General features: G+C 34.7%; 1 protein-coding gene and 1 non-coding gene across 2 annotated transcripts in view; both read right to left on the bottom strand.

The window, feature by feature from the left end:
- Positions 1-1137: 1137 nt before the first annotated feature.
- BRIP1 (BRCA1 interacting DNA helicase 1) overlaps positions 1138-17356 on the bottom strand; it is a 172967-nt gene continuing 156748 nt past the window's right edge. The window contains 4 exon segments of the mRNA XM_088027330.1: positions 1138-1325; positions 1328-2061; positions 5584-5910; positions 8423-8505. Coding sequence (XP_087883456.1) covers positions 1206-1325; positions 1328-2061; positions 5584-5910; positions 8423-8505 — 1264 coding nt within the window. The 3' untranslated portion in view covers positions 1138-1205.
- Positions 17088-17287, bottom strand: LOC148163472 (U2 spliceosomal RNA). The gene has a single exon (XR_015769393.1). It is a non-coding gene; the product is annotated as a U2 spliceosomal RNA (small nuclear RNA).

The following is a 17356-nucleotide window of genomic DNA, read 5'->3' as shown; positions in this document are numbered from 1 at the left end:
CTAATCTATAGATGAATTCTTTAACTGGTAAGTTATCAATTCAAATTTCTTTGAACTATGCTTACAGTTGTACCATCCAATGCTATAGAAACAAGCTGTTTTCAATCTAAACACCTTCAAAATAAAAGCAAATATATACATATATAATAATTCATTCATCCAAATGAATATATAAAATACTTGACTGCTAGGAATTTTGACTTGAAAATAATAAACCACATCCACAACTTGACAACTCATAACATTTCAATTCAAATCACCCACACGAAGCCTAAATGTCTATTGAATAACAATGTTTCTTAGAAAAAGATGAGTGAATATATTTTTGGAATGATGACAGAGAAGTGCATCTTTTATAACCATTATTGATCAGAAGTATAGCTTCATTCACAAATACATTAAAAGAGTCAAAATTTACAGAAAAATTAGTGAACAACAAGAGAACATTTTTCGGCTGCAGTTACATGTTTGGCTTTACTTATAAAATTTATATATGAAGTTTTCTTTCCTGTTTCATAATTATAGCCTTCATGCTAGAACATGTCACTTTTTTCCACAATGATGATGAAGCTAAATAATCAGAATTGAAAATTTGGAGTCATTCATTTGGCATTTTGTAACTGTACATAATTTGCTTAAAATGTGCTTGATTTTGGTTCATCAAAAACAGAAAAATGTAAAGCAATATCAAATAAAAAGTTTTCTTCTGAATCCTTAATTGCTTATAAGTAGGCAGTTTAATATGGGAATAAACTTTTTAAGAAAACTTTGATTTCTAAAATAATATACTGATTTGAGGTAAATATATAGTGAAACATGACTGAGGTGTGACTGGATTAGACTGCTATTCATTTTTATGTATCAGTATGAAAATAAATGGAAGAAGAGGACCACAAAATACAAATATTTATGTGAAATTTAAAGGAAACTACATATCTTTCAGATTAATTTTAAATTGTATATAGGTAAAAAAAACTCGTTAGAGGAAAATATTTTGTATGAATCACTTTTGTCAAAACTCAAAAACAATAAAACTTACATTCTGAACATAAGACTTTTTAAAACTCTAATACCAAAGAATTAAAGTGAAAAATATTTTTAAAATAAAAAAAACACACCATTTATCCAATGTAGAAATTGTCATTTATGATAGCATTTAATATAAGCATGACAACATATATTTATAGTGTTACAGTTAAGTATTATTACCTAACACCAGGGAACACACCTTTATTTTTGGAAGGAGACTGTTTAAAATTCTTTATATCTGTTTCACAACTTTTCCCCAGTTCCAATTCGTTTATATGAGTTGTTTTTACATTACATTACTACCGATGTTATCGATTTTACTTTCTTTAATATGCATGAGTCTATTCAACTTTGTGTCTGTGCAATCCTCAGCTTTCATTTCTTGGACTGAATCCACTCCTTTCATAGTTCTAATTTCAAAAAGATCTTCAACTAAAATGCAATTGGAATGATTAGCCAATCTATTGTCTCTATCACTTTCAACTAGATCATTCTTTTCTTCATTTGTATCCATAGGATCATATAGCTCAGGTGAAAAATAGATAGATTCATCCTCTGCTTCTGTTTCAGAAGCTCTGTGTGAAGTGGAAAGTTCAGCTTCTTCACCAACTAGAGACAATTCAATGTCTGGATCCAGGGCTTCTTCACAGCAGGACAGCTGTTTGGAATCATTTTTTTTAAGAAGATTAGAATCAATCTTTATTGATGAAATAGTACTTTCTGATTGAGGGCATGGTACAAATGATGCATTTACCGTCAGAGATGAGGACTCACATTTATCAGTGAGTGGCAAAACTGTTTTACATCCCTTTTCTGTTTTGAAAGTGGAGACACTGGAGGTATAGTCCTCTGGTGACCTGAACTTAGGTGCTGCAGTCAGAATTTCACCAGTAAGATAATGTCCCAAAGAATTAAAGCTAGACCAATTAGCTCTCTTTGTCTGTTTGCTGAAGGTTGGGCTTGTGGATCTGGAAATCACAATTTTTTCTGCTTTCACTGCCTGGGCGGACTCTTCCAATAATACAGGATCATCTATGAATACAAAAATTTAAGAGTGTTAATTTTCTGCTCCTAACTAATATAATAATTGATACATTAATGTAATTTTTGTTAAAAATACTGAAATAACTGTATAGGATCATAATTTAAAGCCCACAACTAATAGTAGCAAGACTTCCATCTTAGAACATAAAGCACAAAATGTGAACTCTGAAAGGAATCCTAGGTCTCCAGTGATTCTGAGCCCAAGTTATAATGCTGTCTGGTAAACTATCAAATTCCACACGAGGGACCTCAGCAGTGAATGAAAAAAGGAGTAAAAAGGAATAGGAAGAGGGCTGAGTAACGGGAGAAACACACTATAAAAATCTGTCTTGAAAATCCACTAGCCAAGTATTGGGAAAAATTGACCTAGATTAATTCCCTAAAGGAAACGGGCAACCACAAAGACTAAATTATTTGTTTAAAGTTATAAAACTGGTTAGTACTCAGATCCAAACTAGAACTTAGGTTTCCTGATTACCAGTCTAATGGCCTTGAATTCACTATGACATTTATTTTTTAAAAAGCCACCAGATACTACAAAATAAATATTTAATATTTGATATATTAAATTATCATATATTAGTTAAAACAATTAAAATGATATCCATTGATATAGACCACAGTTTGGCAAACTTTCTCTATAACTGGCCAGACAGTAAAGATTTTAGGCTTTGTGGGTCCTATTGTATCTGTTGCAACTATTGGCATACCTCTTTTTATTGTACTTTGTTAATACTGCATTTTTTACAGATTCAAAGTTTGTGGCAACCCTGAATCAAGCAAGCCTACAAGCAACATTTTTCTACAAGCATTTGCTCACTTCATGTCTCTGTGTCACATTTTGGTAATTCTCACAGTATTTAAAACATTTTCATTATTATTATATTTGTTATGGTCATCTGTGATCAGTGATCTTTGATGTTACTATTGTAATTGTTTTGGGGCTGTAAATCACACCCATGTAAGATGATGAACTTAACAGACAAATGTGTGTGTTCTGACTGCTCCACTGACCAGCTGTTCCCCCATCTCTTGCCCTTTCCTCAGGCCCCCTATTTCCTGAGACACAGCAATATTAAAATTAGGCCAATTAATAATCCTACAATGGCCTCTAAGTGTCCAAGCAAAAGAGTCACACGTTTCTCACTTTATTTATTTTTGTCTCTCACTTTAAATCAAAAGTTAGAAATAATATGGTTAGTGAGGAAGACATGTTGAAACCAAGATAGATCAAAGAGTAATTTTGACTTTCAAGTTTTATTATTTAAGAAATACATTTTTGGGGAGCGTGGGTGGCTCAGTTGGTTAAGCGACTGCCTTTGGCTCAGGTCATGATCCTGGAGTCCTAGGATCGAGTCCCGCATCGGGCTCCCTGCTCAGCAGGGAGTCTGCTTCTCCCTCTGACCCTCCCCGCTCTCATGTGCTCTCTCTCACTCTCTCTCTCAAATAAATAAATAAAATCTTTTAAAAAAAAAAAAAAGAAAGAAATACATTTTTGGGGGCACCTAAGTGGCACAGTCAGTTAAGTGTCTGACTCTTGGTTTCAGCTTAGGTTATGATCTCAGGGTCATGAGATCAAGCACCACGTTGGGCTCTGTGCTCAACTACAAAGTCTGCTTGGGATTCTCTCTCTCCCTCTGCTCCTCCTGCTCCTGTTCTCTGTCTCTCTAAAATAAATACATCTTTAAAAAAAAAAAAGAAATACATTTTTGTAAGGCAACAGCTGCCATAGATAGGATTTCTTTGATGAATCTGGGCAAAAAACCCCTGAAAACCTTCTGGAGAGGATTCACCATTCTAGATGCCATTAAGAACATTCATGATTCACGGGAAGAGGTCAAAATATTAACATTAAGAGGAATTTGGAAGTCACCCTCATGGGTGACTTTGAGGGATTCAAGATTTCAGTAGAGATGTGGTAGAAATAGCAAGAGAATTAGAATTAGAAGGGAAGCCTGAAAATGTGATTGAATTTCTGCCATCTCATAACAAAACTTCAGTGGAAGAGGAACTACTTCTTATGCATGAACAAAGAAAGTGGTTTCTTGAGATGAAATCTACTCCTAGTGAAGATGCTGTGAAAATTGTTGAAATGACTACAAAAATTTAGAATATTACATAAACTTAGCTAATAAAGTAGCAGCAGGGTTTGAGAGGACTGACTCCAATTTTGAAAGAAGTTCTACTTTTGAATAAAATAGTATTGTATGCTATAGAAATAGCATTCGTTAAAGGAACAGTCAATTGATGTGGCAAACTTCACTGTGGTCTTTTTTAAGAAATTGCTACAGCCACCCCAGCCTTCAGCAAACACCACCCTGATCAGTTAGCAGCCATCGACAATGAGGCATGACCCTCCACCAGCAAAAAGATTATGATTTGTTGAAAGCTCAGATGATTAGTATTTTTTAGCAATAAAGTATTTTTAAATTAGGGTATATACATTATTTTTTAAGACATAAAGTTATTGCACACTTAAGAGACTACAGTATAATGTAAACATAACTTTTATATGTGCTATGAAACCCAAAAATTCATTTGACTTGCTTTATTGTGATATTTGCTTTATTGTGGTGGTCTGGAATCAAACTCGCAATATCTCTGAGGTATATATGTTCTCAATTATGCTGTTCTAGTGCAAAACATACTATGACTAAACTCTCCTGTTGTGTACCATATGTAACTGGATGGACGTGACTATGTTCCATTAAACTTGATTTACAAAAACAGATGGCCAAATTTGGTCCATAAGCCACAGTGTGCCAATCCCTGACACAGAGTATTATATTCTAATATATATATATTTTAAGATTTATTTATTTATTTACACGAGAGAGAGTGCATACACAAGTGGGGGGGAGGGGCAGAGGGAGGTGAAAGAATCTCAAGCAGACTCCTTGCTGAGCATGGAGCCCTACGTAGGGCTTGATTTCAAGATCCTGAGATCATGACCTGAGCCAAAACCAAGAGTCGGATGCTCAACCAACTGAGCCACCCAGGCACCCCTCTAATATATTTTTAAAAATTATTTTTTTAACATTTAGAATAAATGACTCTCACTTCCCTAAACTAAGAAATTCATGTAAGGGAAGAATCTATAAATTAGACCAATTTTAATATAGCCTTTAGGAAAACATGTACCATTTGTACAGTATTTTACCATGCTATGATATTTATCATCTTATTAGATCTTTACAGCCCAACCTCAGGGATAGGTATGCAGAGATTCCTTTTTCTATTAAGATTCAAAAAAGTTATGTGACTTGCTCATGGTCACAAAGCTAGGTGGTGGCAAACCTGGCAAGTGGAAAACTGGAAAATATGCTTAGGTCTCTTGACAGAAGTCTGTTCCCATTCTAATACACCATATTTTTTCATTATTTCATGATAACACCTTCTATTTCAGACCAACATGTTTAAGGAAATTAATCTATAGCACAATAAATATAATTTCACTAGATATAACAAAAGACTTCTCTATCAAATGTAAATAGACAGAACTTCTCAAACCTCTTTCCTTTCTGGAAATGATACCTCTTGGTAGAGATGGACTTTTAGTTATTGTAGGACACTGTCGTTCTTGGACACACATTTTTGCTTCACCTTTCCCAGGATTTTCTGGTGCTAGATGACTTGCCGCTTCTGATAAATAAGTTAAACTACTGTCCTTCAAATGGGTCACTTCAAGTGTAGACTCACTGTCCTGTAAAAACTTTCTGTCCTCTTCGGATACATCAATGACCTTCTGGTGTTTTTTGGAAAATTCAGCCAAGGACTCCAGTGCACTTTCAAAGGTTGAATGGTGCTGAATCTGCTGCCGTACCCATTTAGAAAGTCCTAAGGAAAAAAGTAAACCCCAGGAAGGTATTATGCATTAAGAATCCACTTAGATAATTTTTTTAATGAAGTAATCTACATCAATTTAGGATATATAGAATGATTCTCAATATTTTCCCTGCCTAAACATCTTCACATGTACACTATGCTCATGCATCAGTAACATTTTTCTTTATATGCACTGATTATCAACTGGAGGGATGGAAGAGGCAGTGGAGTAGAGTGGAAAGGGAGAAATGTAGAATAACTGGGGAAATAAGGCAAATTTAATTTCATCATAATTCCCAACAAATATTGCTTATATTTTAATTTTAGGAAAGCTAGAAGTATAAACAACACAGTCTTCCATTCCAACTTTCTAACTTTGATTTCTTTCATGAAAATAAATTCAAGATACCAATCTCAGATTTTTTTGTTGCCTTTCTCCCTCAATTCCAAATATGTCTTAAACTATCCTAGGAATGAAAGGAATAACAATGGTATTTGGGACAAATCATGTCCTGTTTGACTATTTATTATATAATTATTTTTTTAATATATAAATAATGAAGTTGTAAGGGATATGATTTGACCTGTGATATGTGAAAACTGTATAACCTTGAACCATATTGACAGTATAAGGTGTTTTGTTTCATTACAGAATGAAATTCAAAATCAGATATTTGGACTTTTAGAAAATAAACTCTGCTGGTGTTACTAAAACTATCATCATCTTCTGAAGTAGTTTAAAAAGTCACTATGGTATTTTAAGTTAAAAAATAAGACAGGGCTTCAAGTGGCAATACATTCATTTCAAAATGGATTCTTTTTTTAATGGAGCTTTTCTATATTTACTTTTTTTTTAATGGAGCTTTTCTATATTTAATGCAAATCAAATTGAGTTCTATAGTTAATGCAAATTGAATTTAAACAAAGACTAGCCATCAAAAGGAATTTGTATGTTGTACTATTATTGAGATAAGAATTCACACTTTTATGAATCTCAGAAAAAAATAAATAAAACCCATACAGAAATAATGAAAAATTCTTACTTTAAAAAATCTCTCAGGGGTGCCTGGCTGGCTCAGTAGGTGGAGCATGAGACTCTTGGTCTTGGGATTGTAAATTCAAGCCCTACGTTGGGTGTAGAGACTACTTAAAAATAAAATCTTAAAAAGAAAAAAAAATCTCTCAACAAATCTGAACTATCAGGTAAAAATTTAACTTCAAGATTTTAAAATAAGAAAAACTTTTCAGATTTTGTATTTTTTTTGTTGAAGTACAGTTGACAAGAAGAACATTTTAATTTTTTAAAGATTTTATTTTCAAGTAATCTTTACACCCAACGTGGTGCTCAAACTTACAATTCCAAGATCAAGAGTCCTATGTTCTATCTACTGAGTCAGCCAGGTGCCCCTAGAAGAACATTTTAAATAAGCATTTCCCTTAAAGTTCTTTATTTTTGTTTGCTTGGTGAAAATAATTATATGGATTAAACATGAAACTTTCTCAAATTGAAAAACTGTAGTGTTATAGTCACTTCTTTCATGTTTGGAACTTTCTGTAATCAAAGAAAGCCTTTTCAGTGTAAAATGTCAGATTGCTTTTGAAAACTCAAAGAATCTGAGCTCCACCTGCTGACTAAACATAAGCACTTAACATTTTGCTTTTAGTTATGTCTGGACCTAAGCTCAATGGCTTGCTTTACATGGAAAGGGCAGAAAAAAGTGCTTTAATCCAGGTGGATACATTTTAATACCAAACCAAATATAAGGCTCTGAAATAGAAAGAGTCCATACCCACAGGTGGCTAATCTGAAAAAAACTTAACATTTTGTATCTCTTTATCATAGTATGGTATGAACTTTTTAGCTTTAAAGATAATAAAGATGCAAGTATTTCCAACAGTTCCTTAATAACAGATGGATTCCTGGTATTGACTCTAAAGAGACTGTGTCACAGCTGAATAAAAACTATAGGCACATAGTATTTGTTCATCTGAGTGGGGAAAAAATGACCATCTACTTCATCTTGAGGCCAACAGTGGTGTTTGTGTTTTTTTTCTTTTAGAAAATACTAGCTCTAACACGAACTGTAGAACAGCTGAAGCATTTCTAAACAATCACCAAACTTCAGTATAATCCAGAATGAAAGAATGAAGAATCCTAAGCATCCAAAGGAGATGTGCTTACGTGCTTAAATGTAAAAACTTATTTCTTGTAAAGTTAATTCCTGTGAACAGCCTTTTCCCTGACAATGCTAAATAAATTATTATTCTGTTACTTAATTAAATCCCACATTCTATGAAATTGAAGGATCCTAACTGATGAATACTATGTTAGTAACTAACCAGATTCTCCTCTATAAAGATTTTTTTGTAAACACATAAGCATTTAAAGGCTAGATTTCCCATCAATGTGAATTTTTCTATGTCTGACCTAATAATTCAAATTCTGTCCAAAATTTTTCTTTAAAACTACCAGTTATTAAATACCAAAGATTGTTTTTACTCTAAGCCCAGCTGAGAATCTTACCAGATATATATCGACTGGGATTACTCCTGAAACGATCATCCACTAGAATAAGAGCTCCCCAATCATTTTTGTGTCGAATACACCTATAAAAAAAATAGGGAGAAAAATCAAACAAAAATGACTTCGAAAATAAAAACCAACAGGGTGCCTTGGTGGCACAGCTGATTGGCTCTTGGTTTCGGCTCAGTTCGTGATCTCAGGGTCGTGACATTGAGCCCCATACCAGGCTCTACCCTCAGTGTGGAATCTGCTTGATAGTCTTTCTCCCTCTTTCATTCCTAAGATAAACCATATGTTCTTATGGTGCATTATTCCTTTTATAGGTTGTTGGATTTGGTTTGCTAAGAAATTTTTTAATTTTAAAAATTATTCAAGGGGTGCCTGGGTTGTTCAGTTGGTTAAGTGTCCGACTCTTAATTTCAGCTCAGACCATGATCTCAGGGTTGGGAGACTGAGGCCTGCGACAGGCTCTGTACTCAGTGGGGAGTCGGCTTGGGATTCTCTTCCTTGAGACCTCCCTCTCCTTCTGCCTCTCTTCCCCATGTTCTCTCTCTAAAATAATAAAGCTTTAAAAATTATTTAAAAAAATTTTAAGTGTACAATTTGCTGATTTTTAGTATGTTTACAAAGTTGTGCAACCTACACCACTATCTAGCACACATTTTTATGTTACCAAAAAGAAACCCAGTGTCCACTAGTCACTCCCAATTATCCAATTACTCCCCCTATTCTCTGGCAATCATGAATATATTTTCTGTCTCTTTAACTTGCCTGTTTTGGAAATTTCATGTAACTGGAATCATGCAACATATGGCATATTGTGTCTGGCTTCTTTCATTTAGTATGATGCTTTCAAGGCTACTTCCATTGTGTATCAGTACTTCATTCCTTCTTACAGCTGAATAATATTCCATCGTATTTATCCATTCATAAGTTAATAGGCATTTGGGTTGTTTCCACCTTTTGGCTATTGTGAATAATGCTGCTATGAACATTTGCGTCAAATTCTCATATGAATCCAATTAGGATTGGTATTGCTGAGTTGTACAAAATTCAATGTTTAACTTTTTGAGGAACTGCCACACTTTTTTCCCCAAGCATGTGCACAATTATACATTTCTGCCAGTTTTGTGTGAGATTTCCTATTTCTCCATACCCTCATCAACACTTGTTATTATCCATCTTTTTCATTATATTTACTCTAGGAAGTGTGAAGTGTTATTTCACTGTGGTTTTAATTTGCATTTCCTTATTAAGTAGTGATATTGAGCATCTTTTCATGTGCCACTTATAGATCTCTTTTGGAGAAATACTTATTCAAATTATTGGTCCATTTTTAAATTGCATTATTTGTCTTCTTATTGTTGAATTATAAGAGTTCTTTATATATTCTGGATACTACACCCTTATCAGACACACTTTTTGCAAATATTTTCTCCCATGTGTGAATTCTTTTCCATTTTTTAGTAGTGTTCTTTGAAGAACAAAAGTTTTAACTTTGACAAAGCCCAATTTATCTAATTTTTTTAGTTGTGCTATTGATGTCAGATTTAAGAAACTATTGCCTAATCCAAAGACAAGAAGATTTACACCTTGTTAGTCTTTGAGCCATTTTGAATTAACTTTTGTATATGGTGTGAAGAAGGGGACTACCTTCATTCTTTTGCATGTGGATATCCAGTTATCCCAACACCATCTGTTAAAAAAGATTTTTTTCCCTATCGAATTGTCTTGGCACATTTTTGGGGGTGGGGAGGCTTAAACAATAGGAATTTATTTCTCACATTTCTTGAGGCTGGGAAGTACAAGAAAGAGGGGTGAAATGATTTAGTTCCCTGGTAAGGCTCTCCTCCTGGCTTGCAGATGTTAGCCATCTCACTGTGTCCTCACGTGGGTGGGGGTGAGAAGAGGGAGAGGAAGAGAGAGACAAGTTCTCTGGTGTCTCTTCTGATAAGGGCACTAATCCCATCATGAGGGCCCCAACTGCATAACCTCATCTAAACCTAATTACCTTCCAAAGGCCTCATCTCCAAATAGCATTACCTTGGGGATTAGGGCTTTAACATATGAATTTGAGAGAGGCACAATTCAGTCCATGGCAGGGAATAAGAAAATTATATAGTATATGAGAAGGTACTAAGTATTAAGGAAAAAAATAAAAAGGGAAAGAGAATAGAGAACATTGGTAGGGGGTACTGAATTTTAAACACGGCGATATTGAGCACTGAGAAAACATCATTTGAATAAAGATTCTTCACAGGTAAGGGAATGAGCTGTGTATATATGTGGAAGGGAAATATTCCAGCAGAGAGAAATGCAAATGCAAAGACCCTGGAGAAAGAGCTCACCTGACATAGTCAGAGAACACCAAGAAGCACAGTATACCTTCTTCAGTATGGCCTCTTCTCACCCTTTAGTTGTGGACTTTGTTCTGTCAGTCCTCAGGTTGATTTCTTGGGTATTTAAGATGATTTGGTAGTTATCTAGTTGTCTTCATGAGACGAGATAAGCCTAGCTAGGGTCCTCCTACTCCTCCCTCCACCATCTTCTTCTCCCTCTGTCTTGGCACTTTTGTCAAAAATCAACTCACTGTAAATATGGGGAGTTTGTTTCTGGACCTTCAATTCTACCCCTTGTTCTATATGTCTATATTATGCCAGTACAACACAATCTCGGTTATTGTAGCACTGCAATAAGTCTGAAGTTGAGAACTGCCAGTTCTCCAATTTTGTTCTTTTTCAAGATTTTTGTGATTATTCTTAGTTTCCTTCAATTTCCATGTAAATTTTAGGATCAGCTTCTCAATTTCTGCAAGAAATCCAGCTGGTAGTTTGGGATTGCAGTAAATCTCTGCAGATCAATTTGCGGGAAATGTTATCTTAACAATAAGTCTTCCAATCCATGAAATTCTTCCATTTATTTAAAAATTTCTTTCAACAATATTTTGTAGCTTTCAGTGTACAAATCTTGCAATTCTTTTGTTAAAGTTACTCCTAAGTAACTTATTCTTTTTGATGCTATTGCAAATGAAAATTTTTAAATTTATTTTTATTGAAATATAGTTGATACACAATTTTACATTAGTTTCAGGTTTACAACATAAGTGATTTAACAAGTCTATATGCTATACTATGCTTACGACAAATGTAGCTACTTTTTATCACCATACAACACTATTACAATATGTAAATGGATTTCTTAATTTCATTTTTGGATTGTTTACTCCCTCTGTACACAAAGTGATTGATTTTTGTATACTGAATGTTTCTTGTAACTTACTGAACTTATTTTATCATGAAAATGTGTTAGATATTGTCAAATGCTTTTTTCTCCTCTTGAAATCACATGGTTTTTGTATTTTATTCTATTAATAAGGCATATTACATTGATTGATTTTAGTTGGACCAACAAAATTGGTTGGATGTTGAACCAACCTTGCAATCCCAGGATAAATCCTACTTGGTCATTGTGTATAATCCTTTAGTAAGTTGCTGGATTCAGTTTTCTACTCTTCTGTTGAGAATTTTTGCATCTATACTCATAAGAAATATTGCTGTGTAATTTTCCTTTCTTGTGATGTCTTTGATTGGTTTTGGTAACAGGCAATGCTGGCCTCGTAGAACACGATGATACATGTTTGACCTTCTATTTTTTCATGTTTGTAAAGGACTGGTGTTAATTCTTCTTTAAATATTTGCTAGAACTCATCAGTGAAGGCATTTGGTCCTGAGCTTTCCTTTGTGGGAAATTTTCTGATTACTAATTCTTCTATCTCTTTACTTTTATAGATCTATTCAGATCTTTTTCTTGCTGTGTCAGTTTCAGTAGCTTGTGTTTTTCTATGAATTTGTCCATCCTATCTAAGTTATGCAATTTGCTGTCAAACAATTGTTCAAAGCATTCTCTTATAATGCTTTATATTTCTATAAGGTTGGAAGCAACATCCCCTCTTTCATTCCTAATTTTAGTAATTTAAATCCTTTTTGTATTTTCTCTTGGTCAGTCTAGTTAAAGGTTGTCAATTTTCTTTATCTTCTCAAAGAACTTTTTTTATCCTTACTTTTTTTCTACTGAACATCCTTTTTTTTTTTTTTAATATTTTATTTATTCATTTGAGAGAGAGCACAACCGGGGGGGAGAGACAGAGGGAGAAGCAGACTCCCCGCTGAGCTGGGAGCCTGACGTGGGGCTCAATCCCAGGACCTGGAGATCATGACCTGAGCCGAAGGCAGACACTTAACCATCTGAGCCACCCAGGTGCCCCTCTACTGAATCTTCTATTCTCTCTCCTTTATTTCCATTCAGGTATCTGTTATCACTTTGATCTGCTTGCCTTGTGCTTGGCTTGCCCTTTTTCTTTTTTAATTTTTTAAAAATTTATTTTATTTATTCATGAGAGACAGAGAAATAGAGAGAGAAAGAGAGAGAGAGAGAGAGAGGCAGAGGGAGAAGCAGGCTCCCCATAGAGCAGGGAGCCCAATGTGGGACTTGATCCCAGGACCCTGGGATCATGACCTGAGCTGAAGGCAGCCACTTAACCAACTGAGCCACCCAGGCACCCCTTGCCCTTCTTTTTCTAATTCCTGAAGGTAGGAGGTTATTGATTTCAGATTTTTCTTAAAAAAATATATACATATATATATATATACACATACATATATATAGGCATTTACAACTATAAATTTCTCTATGAGCAATGCTTTCATTGTCTCTTCAAAATTTTGGTACACAGTGTTTTCATTTTCACTCATCACAAGGTATTTTCTAGTTTCTCTTGTGATTTCTTCTTGGATCCACTGGTTAAGAATGTGTTCTTTAATTTCCACATATTTATGAGTTTCCCATTTTTTCTCCTGTTATAGATTCCCAGTTTCATTCCACTGAGATCAGGAAAAATACTTTCTATGATTTTAGCCATTTAAAATTTCTTGAAGACTGATTTTGTAGACTAACATGTAGTCTATCCTGAAGAATATGCCACATGCACCTTAGGAGGGTGGAGTGTAATAGATGTGTTAGGTTTATAACTGCTGGATTATAGTGTTCAAGACTCACATTTTTTATTGATTTTCTTCCTAATTGTTCTATTATTGAAAGTAAGGTAACAAATTATCCAACTATTAACTGTTGAATTGTCTATTTCTGACAGTTTTTGCTACATACGATTTAGGATCCTTTTGTTAGTTGCATATATGTGTATATGTTGCATAGTTGAAGTTACATATTCTTGATGAAGTAAAAATTTATTATAGAATATTTATTGTCTCAGGATGTCTGGGTGGCTCAGTTAGTGAAGCATCTGCCTTTGGCTCAGGTCATGATCTCAGGGTCCTGGGATCAGGCCTGCATCAGGCTCCTTGCTCAGCGGGGAGCCTGATTCTCCCTCTGCCTGCTGTTCACTCTCTCTGACAAATAAAATCTTTTAAAAAAGGAATATTTATTGTCTCTATTAACAATTTTTGTCTTAAAGTCTATTTTGTCTGATACCAGAATAATCAACCAGCTTGCTTTTGTTTACTGTTTGCATAGTAAGTCTTTTCCTATCTGTGTACCTTAATCTGTTTGTGTGTGCACGCACACACTTAACTAGAGTATTTCTCTTAGCGACAGCATATAGATGGGTCATGTTTTTTTAAAATATCGGGGATGTGGGATGGAGCCCCATGTCAGGTCCTGCCCTCAGTGCAGAGTCTGCTTGGGATTCTCTCCCCCTCTCCCAGCCCTTCCTGCTTGTGCTCTCTCTCTCTCTAAAATAAATAAATAAATAAATAAATAAAGATTTATTTATCAGAGAGAGGGAGAATCCTCAAGCAGACTCCTCGCTGAGCGTGGAGCCTGACGTGGGGCTCTGTCCCAGGACCCCGAGATCATGACCTGAGCCGAAATCAAGAGTGAGATGCTTAACCGACTGAGCCACTCTGGCACCCCCTGTGCATAATAGGTATTTTTATGTATCATGTTAATTTCTTGTCATTTCTTACTATTTTGAGTTATTTTCTTTGTGGCTGCTTTAATTAACACTCGTACTTACAACAATCTTACATGGATTAATACCAACTTAATTTCAATAGTATACAAAAATGTTGCTCCTATATAATTCTGTTCCTTCCCCCCTCATCTTTGTGTTATTACTATAATATAAATTACCTCTTTATACATCGTATGCCTGTACAGAAAAGAGGTAACAGCATGCCAAACTGCTTATCCCCACAGAGGCCTGCATACAAGGTAGACTTGGTGTTTAGGAACTTAGATGTCAGGAGGGTTCCAATCATTGACTTATAAAAGATGCTCCCTGTGTTTAAAATGTTTGTGCAAACAATGATTAATGCTGAACAACTGCTTTGTTTCTAAGAGGTTGGACTTTGGGTAAGTGCTAGGCAGAGGTTGTCTATCTGAACAGCCCCAAATAAAAACACTGAGTCCTGAGTCTTTATAAGCTCCCCTAATTGGCAATATCTTGAACATGTTACCACAATCGTTGCTGGGGAATTAAGTGTGTTCCATATGACTCCACTGAGAGAGGAGGCTTAGAAGCTTTTGCCTGCTTTCCCCTAGACTTTGCTCATGTGCCTATTCTCTTTGCTGATTTTGCTGTATTCTTTCAATGCAATAAATCCTATATGTGCATACAACTCTATGATGAATGTATTCCTCCTCCTAGTGAATTACTGAACCTGTGGTGGTTTCGGGCACCCCCAAGACAATGCTTATCACCACATATTTAAAATGATTGCTTTATGCAGTTGCTTTAAAAATCAAATAGGATAAAAAGAGTATAAAATACATTTATATTGTTTTTTATATTTATCTATGAAAATCCCTTTCGGATGCTCTTTATCTCTTCATATGGATATGTGACTGCCTATGGAATGTGTTTTTTCATTTCAACCCAAAAAGGATCACGTGTAGTATTTCTTTTCTTTTCTTTTTTTTTGATTTGGAAGTAGAACAAGTTCTCTAGACATTAATTCTCTCAGTTTTTGTTTATTTGGGAATGTCTTACTTTCTCCTTCATTTTTGAAGGATACTTTTGTTAGATATAATAGACTTTGTTGACAGCCTTTTTCTTTAAATATGTCAGTTCATTGCCTTCTGCTCTCCATAGTTTTCAGTAAGAAATATGCTAAAATTATTGAGGATGTCTTATGAGGAGTTGTTTTTCTCTTGCTGTTTTCTAGATTCTCTTTGTCTTTTAGCAGTTTGATTATGACATGTCTACATATCTTTGATTTTAAATTACTTTGAATTTGCTGGTTTTCTTAGATGTGCAGATTGTTTTTCATCAAATTTGTGAAGTTTCCAGACTTTATTTCTTCAACTAATCTTTCTGTTCCTTTCTTTCTCATCTCTCCTTCTAAGACTCCCATTATATGAGCTTGATGGGGTCCTATAGGTCCCTGAAGCTATGTTCATTATTCTTCATTCTTTTCCTTTCTATTCCTCAGACTGGATAATCTCAGTTGAGTTACCTTTAAGTGAACTGATTCTTCTTCCTGCTCAAAACTGCTGTTGAGTCACTCTAATGAATTTTTCATTTCAGTTACTGGAATTTTCAAATCCGGAATTTCCATTAAGTTCTTTTAAAAAATTCTTATTATTGATTCTATCTTCTTTTAAAAATTTCTATTTGGTGAGATATCATTTTCATAGTTTCCTATATTTCTTTAAACATATTTTCCTTAGTTCTTTGGCTATATTTAAAATAACTTTATACACTAACTACAATATCTGGACTACCTTAGGGACACTTTGTATCGATTGCTTTTTCCCATGTGTATGGGACATCCATTCTTCTTTCTTTGATGTCATAATTTTTGTGGAAAAAAAGTACATTTTAAATAATACAATGTGGACATTCTGCGTGGAGCACTGGGTGTTATGCACAAACAATGAGTCATGGAACACTACATCAAAAACTAATGATGTAATGTATGGTGATTAACATAACAATAAAAATTATTTATAAATAAATAATACAATGTGGCAACTGTAGAATTCAGATTCTTCCCTCTGCTCAAGGATTTTTGTTGTTGCTGGTGTGATTTTCTAAAGATAATTCTTTTAAAGTCTGTTTTCTGTCATGTGTGACCATTGCTAGATCAGCTTAGTAGCCAGTTAATGACTAGGCAAACATCTGTAACCAATATATGTCTCATTTGCCAAGAGGCTTTCCACATGTTTTTCAACATGCTTTCGATCCTCAGCCAGGCAGGTAACAAACAACTCTGCCATAGTCTTCTCTTCCTGCTTCAACAGAGCCTCAAGGTCAACCAGAGGTGAGAACTTAGGGGCTTCTCAGGTCTTTCCTGAGCATGGTTATATGCACCGTTGTACATACAGGCACGGCCCACGAAAGTCCTAGGAATATGTCAGAACTTTTAAAGCCCTCTATGTATATCTCATTTCCCAGCTTTTTCCAGTAAGCTATTTAGTTAGCTTATTATTTGGCCCAAATTTAGTCATCATCTTAGGAGGTTGTGAAATTAAACAATTACTTGCCTGGGTGAGCTCCTAGTCAGGTCATATAAAGATAGCCTTGTGAATAGGGTCTAGGAAATCACCAGACAGGTTCCATAATGACAATTCTCAAGGAGTAAGCTTCAGCCCTTCGGGTGGCCGGCAGATTACTGGCTTTCACCATAATTTAAAACTGTGAACTTGAAGAGAGGGAATGGGAATTGGGCAAGTGAAAATCCCACAACATTCACTGTTCTTAATGAGATTCAGCAATATTCATGAATAAATATTTCCTGTAACGTTGTAAACTGGTTAATTTACAGTTCTGAAAAAGTTGATTCTAATTATTTAGTCTGTTTTCTCATTCCTTTGCACTTGATCTTAGCCAAAAGGCCGAGAAGCGATTCTCATTCCTTTGTTAGAGAATTTTCAGAGGTCTTTACTCTGTCATTTTTGTGCATCTCACCCAATTTG

This window comes from Eumetopias jubatus, unplaced genomic scaffold (assembly GCF_037043125.1).
Source record: "Eumetopias jubatus isolate StellerSeaLion01/CBP00866 unplaced genomic scaffold, mEumJub1_p1.0 scaffold_10, whole genome shotgun sequence".
NCBI lineage: Eukaryota > Metazoa > Chordata > Mammalia > Carnivora > Otariidae > Eumetopias > Eumetopias jubatus.
Note: the sequence above shows the minus strand (reverse complement) of the source record. Positions and strands in the feature narration are given on the sequence as shown.